Here is a 9119-nt window from a genome sequence, read left to right as displayed (position 1 = left end):
GACGGCCCAGGGGGGCGACGCGCATCCACCACTTGGCCCGCGCTCTCCCAGCCTCCGGCGGGTCAGGGCGGGCTCGGCTGGGGACCCTAATGGCAGGGTGTCGGCTCTGAGAGAAGGGGGCGCGGAGGGCAGAGGGTTGCGCCTCAGCCCCGGCTCGGCCCCAACGCCCTCTCCCTGGCGCGCAGGTTTAGAAACAGGGCGGCCTTGCTCGGCAGCCGACTCGGCGGCTCGGGTCCCCATATATAGTCATATCCACCGTCAACTGGGAGGCCGGCGGCCGGCAGCGAATGGGCGAGCGGCCCCCGCGGGAGGAGCGGGGAGGGGGCATGGGGCGGAGGGAGGAGAGGAGGAAGGGGGGCAGGAGAAAAAAGCTTTTCCAAAAAAGTATTGGCTGTCTTGAGGAATGCGGTCGCCCCCTTGGGAAAGTACATATCTGGGAGCAGCAGGCGGCTCTGCGCTCGCACTCCCGCTCCTCCGCCCGATCGCGCGCTCGCCCCGCCGCTCCTGCCGCAGCCCCAGGGCCCCTCGCAGCCGCCACCATGGACGCCATCAAGAAGAAGATGCAGATGCTGAAGCTCGACAAGGAGAACGCCTTGGATCGAGCTGAGCAGGCGGAGGCCGACAAGAAGGCGGCGGAAGACAGGAGCAAGCAGGTCTGCGCCTCCCCTGCCCTGAACCCGCGCCCCAAGCCCGGGACCCAAGCCTGGCACCCCCGGCTGGATCCCCACCCCGAGGACTCGGGGAGCCACCACCCTACCCCCACCACCACCCAGGGCGGCCAGGGCGCGTGTCTGGAAAGAAGGAAGGGAAACGCAAGAGCCAGGCTTAGTCTAACTTTGTAGTCTGGTCTGAGGACGCTCATTTCCCTTCTCTGGTTCCCATGGCCCGCGAAGTCAAGTCCTAGAGGCGCTTTATTCTCAGGACTGGGAATCAGTTCGCGGGAGGGAGGAGGACACCCGGTTCCTGGGGACGTTTGAAGGAAGGGCGCGGGGTGGAGAAAGGGGGTCGAGTAATTCAAGTGTTATAAGTTATTTGACTTTTGACTGGGGAGAAAGGAACGTTAAACTTGGGGAGGAAAGGGGAGTCATGGAGTTGTTACCAAAGAACAAAGATGGGACGGAATGGAGGCTACAGCCCGAAAGCCAGGCCAGCAGTGGCGTTCTTCTGTGTCCCCAAGTAGTGGACTTGAGCCCGCTGAGACCTCGGCAGGAGTCTCCTCCCAGGGCAGGTGGGTGTGCGGGGTGAGCCCTGGAGCGGTTCCAGCTCGGGTAAAGAGAAAGTTACCTCGGGTCCCTTGCACTCCATCTCGGCGGCGGCGCCCCGAGCCCCAGGGGCCCCAGTCAACCCGATGCCTGTGTGTTGTGTGTGTCTAACACCCGGTCCGTGCCGGCCGCCCGCGCCCGCCCGCCGCTGCCCCCAGCTCGAGGAGGACATCGCGGCCAAGGAGAAGTTGCTGCGGGTGTCGGAGGACGAGCGGGACCGGGTGCTGGAGGAGCTGCACAAGGCGGAGGACAGCCTCCTGGCCGCCGAGGAGGCCGCCGCCAAGGTACCCGGGGCGCGCGGCACAGCGTGGCGCATGAATGGCTAACTCTTTCTCTTTCTCTCTCTCCCTCCCTGTCTTTCCCTCTGTCTCTCCCGCTGTCCCTGTCCTTCTGGTTCTGTGCACCCACACCCCTCCCCTTCGGGATCACGCTGCCTGCTGCACCCCCCTCCCTCCCCGTACCCCCTGGCCAACTCCCAGCTGGAAGATGAGCTGGTGTCACTGCAAAAGAAACTCAAGGGCACCGAAGATGAACTGGACAAATACTCTGAGGCTCTCAAAGATGCCCAGGAGAAGCTGGAGCTGGCAGAGAAAAAGGCCACCGACGTAAGTGCACGCTCACACTGCTTCCCTCACCTCTTGCCTGCGTGGCCACTCTGCGGTCACCACAGGGCTGGAGAGCAATGGAGGAAGGTTACCTTCTCCTGCTGGACACCCGCACACAGCCCTGCCATGGCCCAGAGCACTGGATGCCGCCTCTGACTGCTACTGCACACATTCATTTATATTTCATCCACTCCTCTCTTCTTCTCCTTTCCTTTACCTCCCTGGGGGTGGAGGTGGGTGGATGAGAGGCTGGGAGAATAGAGCAGCTGAAATTGGACTCTGGAGGTGAACTTCACTTCCCTGGTGGCAGAAAACCCTTGAGGTGTCGTCACCAAGGTTTTTGGAGAGAATGCCAGGTTTTCTTCACTTTCTTTCCTTTGCCATCTCCAGTGGGTGGGAAGTTCTGGATTTTGGTGGTGGGTCTAGTCAGGGTTCAGAGAACCTGGCCTCTAAATGAAAGAAATGACACAATGGTACTTTTACTTTTACTTCATGGTGAGGCATAGAGACACTTTGAGGCTTCCCTTCTCACTAGCGTAAGCCTTAATCCACCCCTTAAGATCTGCCTGGGAAGATGATACTTGCTTGGGTCTGCAGTCTGAAGGCCCTAGGTCCAGAAAGTAAGCTACGAGTTATATATAGCTCAGTGCTTTATATGGTATAGTGAGCTAGCTGCCCCCTGCCCCTCCTGCCGGCCCCGCCCCCACCTGTCAGCCTTCTGACAACCACCACATAGTTGCAGGGGTGATGCACACAGCTAAGGCTCTCCTAAGCTCTTTGTCCACTGCCCTTTGGAAGCTTTTTAATTGAGGGCTTGTCTCTTCTGCCTCAGAAAGTCAAGCCAAAGGACCAACTTCTTTTCACACCATTGGATCCATGCTAAAAGCTAATTAAGCCTAGAGGCCCAATTAGAAAAGAATTCCTTGGGAAGTTGGTAACAATTCCAAGAATGCGTTAGCACAGGGAAAGCTATGCCAGCAGTTGAAACACCAAGGGCAACAGCAGACTTTTTTATATGAAAGTAACATGCAAATAACTGAAGGGTCTCAGGTCTTGAAATTAGTAAAGGCCTTTGTAGCATGAAAGGCTTGAGACGTATGTCCAGGTGTGCTTTGTAAATGAGAAATCCAGAGAGGACATTTAGAATCTGACAAAAAGAAATTTTCAGTGAAAAGGTTCCTGGAAAGGGGATTTGGGGGAAGCACTGATTTTGCTAAAACATTTAAATTATAAACTACCTGGCTTTGGAAAAAGAGCCAAAAACCATATATAACTCTGAGCCTACTTTGTATAATGCAGATCAGATGCCTGCTCTATATATGGCTAAATGGAAGATGCCTGCCTCCCGCAAATTCTCCAGCAGGACGTTTATTTAGCTTTTTCAAAAGAGCTGCTGATAGATCAAGGAAAGATAGTCCTTATAAGGAAAAGAATGCAGAGAATTTGAAAATAGCCCAGTAAGACTGAAGGCAAAAGAGGGAGAAAAAGGTTACTACAATTCTTAAAAAAAAAAGGATAATAATTATTATAACTATGCAGTGCTAACATGTCTTTATTGAAAAGTCTTGTTGAAGGGAGCACTGGAATGAGGTGGGGCAGAAACGGAAAAGAAGTTATTTAAAGTCAGCTGGTGTGGGAAGCAGCAGGGGAGGGACCTTCTTGGATCTTGTTTTGCTTATTTTTCCCACTGGGGAACTGCCCCTAAATCTGGCATATATAGTTTTTTTGGTAGTGTATTGATCACATTCCCTTTTAGGACACTTTAGGTTGCCTGGAGTTTGGAGCCCGTAGGAGTATTGAAGAAGTTAGTGAAGAAATGCTATACAGTCATTTGTTGATTAACGAAGGGGGATAAAGTCTGAGACGTGTCGTTAGGTGATTTCTTCATTGTGAAGACACCATAGAGTGTATAGTCCTTACACAAACCTAGAGGGTATAGCCTACTAAACACCTAGGCTACAAACCTGTACAGCATGTTACTGTACTGAATACTGTCAACAAATCACCAGGCCATAGGAATTTTTTAGCTCTATTATAATCTTATGAGGCTACTCTTATATACGCAGCCCCTCGTTGACCAAGACATCATTATGTGGTGCATGACCGTATTCAGAGTGGTAGTTTTTTATTTATTAAAAAATAGTCAGAACTTGAGGAGGAAGAGACAGATGTCACTAGAAAAAGGGAGAAGTGGAGTGAGGGAGAAGTCAGCTTCCTGAGGTGGAATCATATTACCTTTGGGATTAGGACATTTCACTGTCATTGTTCACCACTGTAAAACACTTTTACATTTTTCTACTATTACTAAAAACATTTTTCTACTACTTTACTGATGTACTTTACAAATCCTATTCTGGAAGTGGGCTCTTCCTAGCTTAGAAGATTGTCATCCAGGAGTAGTATCCCCGATGGTCTTGTTTCGAATTTTGTGTTGTCGTTCCACCTAAGTCAAAAGTGAGGCTGAAGGGGATCGAAGACTCCATTTTTTTCTGGCCCCCAGTCTCTTCCCCAGTAATATATCTGATATTTATAGCATGTGAGTCTTTATCCCTTTGTAGGTCTTTACTTCCTAACTTAGGGATTCTCAACCTTCTCTAAACATAATCACTTAGGAAGCTTTTAAAACCCATAGTTAGGATGCACCCAAGGCCAGTTAAATCAGAATCCCTGGGGGTGCAACCCAGGCGGCAGCATTTGAAAAATACCCAAGTGATTCCAACCTGCAGACAAGGGTGAGAAAACTCTTCTAAACTCTTTCATAATGACATCAGCATGAAAATGAACTCACCTGAAACGGACTTTCCCAGGACATTAAGTCACTAATTGGCTGCTTAGAGCACTTGCCGGTGTCCAGCAGTTTCCCAGCAGCTCCTGAAGGTTCCCAGACACCCGGTTCCCCCATTCTCAATGTTGGAGGCCCACAGTCTCTGCGCTTAGGGGACCAGCTGTAACCTCCCCGCCTGACCAGATAAACCACGTGAAAACAAAGCGAGAAGCTCCCACCTACAGGATGCAAGGACCCAAGCTGGGATTTGTGAGAGTCTCAGCAGAGGCTATGAGGAACTCCACAGAAAATGAGTCAGGAAAGCAAAAGTTCTTTGTTAGGGCTTGGAGGAGGAGAGGGTTATCAAGCATGTTTTCTTTATTATTCCCACACATAGGGAGCTGGCTTTAAGAGCTTTCTGTGACAAAGCTGAGGAGAAAAAGCCCTGAGACTTAGAAGGCATTTAAGAATACATCCCAAGGGGGAAATCAGCGGAGATTGTATCTGCAGTGGTTTTCTCCACCTGTAGCCAGAGGCTCTCTCATAGGGTTCTGTGGCTTTCCTTGGGGTGCCTTTTAAAGGCATCCCAGTCCAGCCCAGGATTGACCGGATTCCAGGAGATGGCAGAGGCTGGTCTGACACCAAAGAAGGCTGTAAAGAGAAGAGACCCTTTGGGTGGCTATTTTCACGGGAAGTGAGCCCCAGCGAGGTTGGCCTGAGATCACACAGCTGCTTATGGGCCTCAGCCTGACTCTTAAAATAGTGCTTGTGTATTTCTTAATCGTAGCTATCGTTTGAGTTTTTAACTATGTACAAGGTATTGTGCTAAGCGCTTTACGGTCCTTCATAATTCTCATAGCAGCCCCATGGGGAAAGCACTATTATTATTCCCACTTTTACAGATGACGCCCAGAGAAGACAAGTTATTTGTCCGAAGTCACGCAGCAGGAAACTAGGCGCCAGATTCAACGTAGGAAAACTGCATTTAGAACAGGAGGTCTAACCACTATGCTCTACCCGTGGGTGGTTTTCACTTCGTGAAGTTTGGGGGAATGGGGGTAGTGCTGGGGTTATAATCTTGTGGTTAGGATCAGTCCCTTTAGGGCATATTCCGTCTCCAGACCCGCAGCTCAGCTTCTCTGGCTCCTGGGCATGGGAATCTGGACTCCGGAGCGGAGCGCTCCCACGGCCAGCAGGAGTCGCTATTGCCCTTAGCAGCCAGCTCCGTTTACCCGGGTCACCACGGCGCCGGGGAGGGGCCTTGAGAAGTGGAAGCCAGAACCCTCGTGCAGTGGCCTCCCGGAGCGCCCAGCCCACCAGGTACCCCCGCCGCGCTCCGGGCGCGCCTTTCGACCCGCCGCCTCGAGCATGCGCAGTACCCCGGCCGGTCCCGGGATCCGCGGCGCGCACTCCGCCCTGCCGTGCCCGCCCCCGGCGCTCGTGAGCCCGCCTGCGGTTCGTCTGCGCCGCCCTGGTGGCCGCGACTTCCGGACTGCTCCTGGCCGCAGGGGGCGCCGCCGTCGCACCAGAGAGACCTGGGCGGGGCGGACCGGCGCTGGGCAGCCGGCACAGCCGCGGCAGCCTGGTCCGCAGGGCAGCAGCCGGCCTCTCCCATTGCAGCCCACCCGCCCGCCTACCGGTCCGGCGCGATGGCGGGGAGTAGCTCGCTGGAGGCGGTGCGGAGGAAGATCCGGAGCCTGCAGGAGCAGGCGGACGCCGCAGAGGAGCGCGCGGGCACCCTGCAGCGCGAGTTGGACCACGAGAGGAAGCTGAGGGAGACCGTAAGGGACCCACCCATCACCCCGCAGACCCTAGAGGCGCATCCTCCCCGGGCAGCCCCGCGGGGCCCAGCAGGGCCCTCCTGCAGGCTCCCCTGTAGGCTCCCGTCCCTCGTCCCCACGCCTCCAGGGCGCACCTGGCGCACCTGGGCCAGCTGGCGGCGGGCTCTGGGGAGGGGCCCGGCCTGTTCTCAGTCTTTCCTTTCCATCTCGCTGATCTAAAGTAAACGCTCCCAGGGGAAGCAGGGGTGGTGTTGAGAAGGTTCCGGAAGGAGCATTTTCCCAGGAAGGGTCTGTTTCTGGGGTGGTGGCTTTCGGTCGTGTCTCTGCGTCCCCGGGAGGTGCACTTTGCGCTGCTGGCTTGCTTTACTCTGAGAGTGGAGTGGGAGGAGGTCCTTCCTCTTGGAGATCCGTACCTTTGAGAAGGGGTGCCGACAGATCAAGTGGGAGAGACACTGTGGACTTGGCGCCCGGGGATGCTTACACTCCGCGGTCCCCGTCGACCCTGTGGTTTCCCGGAGGCCTGTGTCTCTGAGGTGGTAGAGAGACATTGATAGCTTGACAGCGCCGCGTTCTGCTGGAAGAGCTAATATATAGGACAATACCCTTCACCCTTCCCTTTCTTCAGCAGTCCTCCTTCCCTCTTCTCTCATACAGATAGATAATCCTTTGTTACTAAGTCTTGGAAAAAGTTGGCGAAATATCAACAGTTATTGGGTGTATTCTCTTGCGGGCTTCCCCTCCCCCTTGTTAAATGTAATACCTGGCTTCCTGCCTTTCTTCCAAGGCAAATGTATCCAGCAAACAGAAACAGGATTTCAGAGGTAGTCTAGTATATGATATTTGTCGATTTTGTGTGTGTGCGTGTGTTTTAATCAAGATACTGAAACAAACACCTTAGGAATGTTATGACAAGCGATAGTATGATGTCTTGCTGTGCTTAATATACAGGGCTGTTCTGAGTTGAGTAAATCGTTCTGGTTAAGTGTTTGTAAATGGCTGTATGGCTGGCCACAGAAACTTCAAGATCTGAAATGGTCCTCTTCAGAGGAAAGCTCAACTAGAGAAAGTTTCAGATAAAATACAAGCAGGAAAAAGGAAATCAATAGGCAAAAGATAATTCTCAGTATTTGCTTTATAGGACGAGTCAGCAAAAGTCCTGTGGATATCCCTGAACTTGGCTGGGTGGTAAACTACTTCCGACTCCCTAACTGGCTAGCAGCTGTCCTTGAACCATTTGAACTATATAGAATATGATGGATAAGGACAAGAGCTTTGGACCCAGACTGTCAGAATTGGAATCCTGGCTCCACTACTTACTAGCAGTGGGCAATTTACTTAACCTCTGTGTTTCAGTTCCCTCAGTGTAAAGTGTGGATAGTAACAGCATCTTCCTGTCAGTTAAAGGAGTTACTATGTACAGTACAGTGGTGCTTGGCGCAGCAGGGTAAGTGCTGTCATTAAAACTGTCATTAAAACTGCACAGCCCTGGCAACACAGTGCTCCTTCACCTTCAGTTCCCCACCCAGCAAGGGGTCTTAATGATGGCTTGCTCATTTTATGACATCATAAAACACTTCATTTACTGCTTTTAATCAACATTTGTTGGGGCGGGGAGCTTGAATGAAGAGGAAGTGGACAGGCTGGTAGGCATGTTTGATGGGTTGAAGTGGTGTTAGTGGTAGAAGTCTGAGGTCTTCTCACCCTGCTAAGAAAGAGTATGTGTGACCTTATGCGGAAGAGCCTTGTATTGACTCCTGGCCTAGTGATTGATGTTAGACACAAAAGATAAATTTGATGAAGGGCACATTATTACTTTTATTTTAATGTGCATCTTTTGCGCATCGTTTTTATAACAGAACTCTTCCTGTGCCAGTCGGCTAAAGATAATTAATACTTTCATTCTTTTCACGGCTTTATATCAAAAGTGGTTTAAGTGGTTTCATTTTAAGTAATTTTTGCAAGCAGTCTACCTGGGTGATTGAACACAGAACCTTTTAAGACAGCAACTTGAGGACTGGATCAGACCATTGAAGAGAGACTTTCAGGCTGCAAGTTGTTCCTAACTTCTGAAATTGGAACTGAAGTGTAGCTAACTTAGGTATTTAGATGTAGCTTGGGCTGTGAGTTAAGCTAGCAGTAACAGTTTCTTTTGGCAGCAAAGATAAAGGTTTAGTGACAAAACCATGAGCCACTGCAAAAAATATTTGACCAGAGATTTGGCCTAAATTCAAATACTCAGACGTTCAGACTGTAGTTAATAGGCCCTATTAAACCAGCCCTTACCTTGGAAAAAGCAGCCATCCCTTACTTCCTCCTAGTCTGTGTTTCCAAGTTGTGTGGATCCTTCAAAATGTTGGAATGAGGCTATTTTGCTTGACATGATTGACTCCAGATCTTGTGACCCACTAGGGTTTTGTTTGCTTTTTTCATTATTTAAAAGAAAAAAAAAGGCAAGAAGAATCTTCCTTTCTGAGTAGTATCCAGCAAACAAGGAGACAGGGAGTTGTGACCAGAAGGTTCTTAATTAATAACATGATTAAATCATGGGAAATAACCAATTTACAAAAATTCCCAGCATTTTTCCTCTTTACACTTGGTAAATATTTCCGGGATAGGAAACTGAGGGTGCATTTTGTGCTTGCATTGGCACTCCCAGAGTGGCTGTAACTGGAATGTATACTCTCGATTTCCACTTTCATATGTAGGC

General features: G+C 51.1%; 2 protein-coding genes across 8 annotated transcripts in view; both read left to right on the top strand.

Moving 5' to 3' along the window:
* Positions 1 to 475: 475 nt before the first annotated feature.
* The window catches only part of TPM1 (tropomyosin 1), a 28815-nt gene continuing 20171 nt past the window's right edge, over positions 476 to 9119 (top strand). For 5 of the 7 annotated variants that reach the window (XM_023185343.2, XM_031935808.1, XM_023185335.3 and 2 more), the window contains exon 1: positions 6164 to 6412. In XM_023185343.2, the coding sequence (XP_023041111.1) occupies positions 6281 to 6412 (132 nt within the window). In that variant the 5' untranslated portion in view covers positions 6164 to 6280. Of the gene's footprint in view, positions 654 to 1420; positions 1868 to 6163; positions 6413 to 9119 lie in introns of those variants that run through there. The other 2 variants (XM_023185337.2, XM_023185338.2) reach the window with 2 other exon arrangements.
* Positions 540 to 829, top strand: LOC113224993 (tropomyosin-like). The gene is given in 2 exon segments (XM_026455078.2): positions 540 to 687; positions 690 to 829. Coding segments are annotated over 2 exon segments (288 nt in total).

Source organism: Piliocolobus tephrosceles, chromosome 6, assembly GCF_002776525.5.
Source record: "Piliocolobus tephrosceles isolate RC106 chromosome 6, ASM277652v3, whole genome shotgun sequence".
In the NCBI taxonomy this organism is placed as follows: Eukaryota; Metazoa; Chordata; class Mammalia; order Primates; family Cercopithecidae; genus Piliocolobus; species Piliocolobus tephrosceles.
Note: the sequence above shows the minus strand (reverse complement) of the source record. Positions and strands in the feature narration are given on the sequence as shown.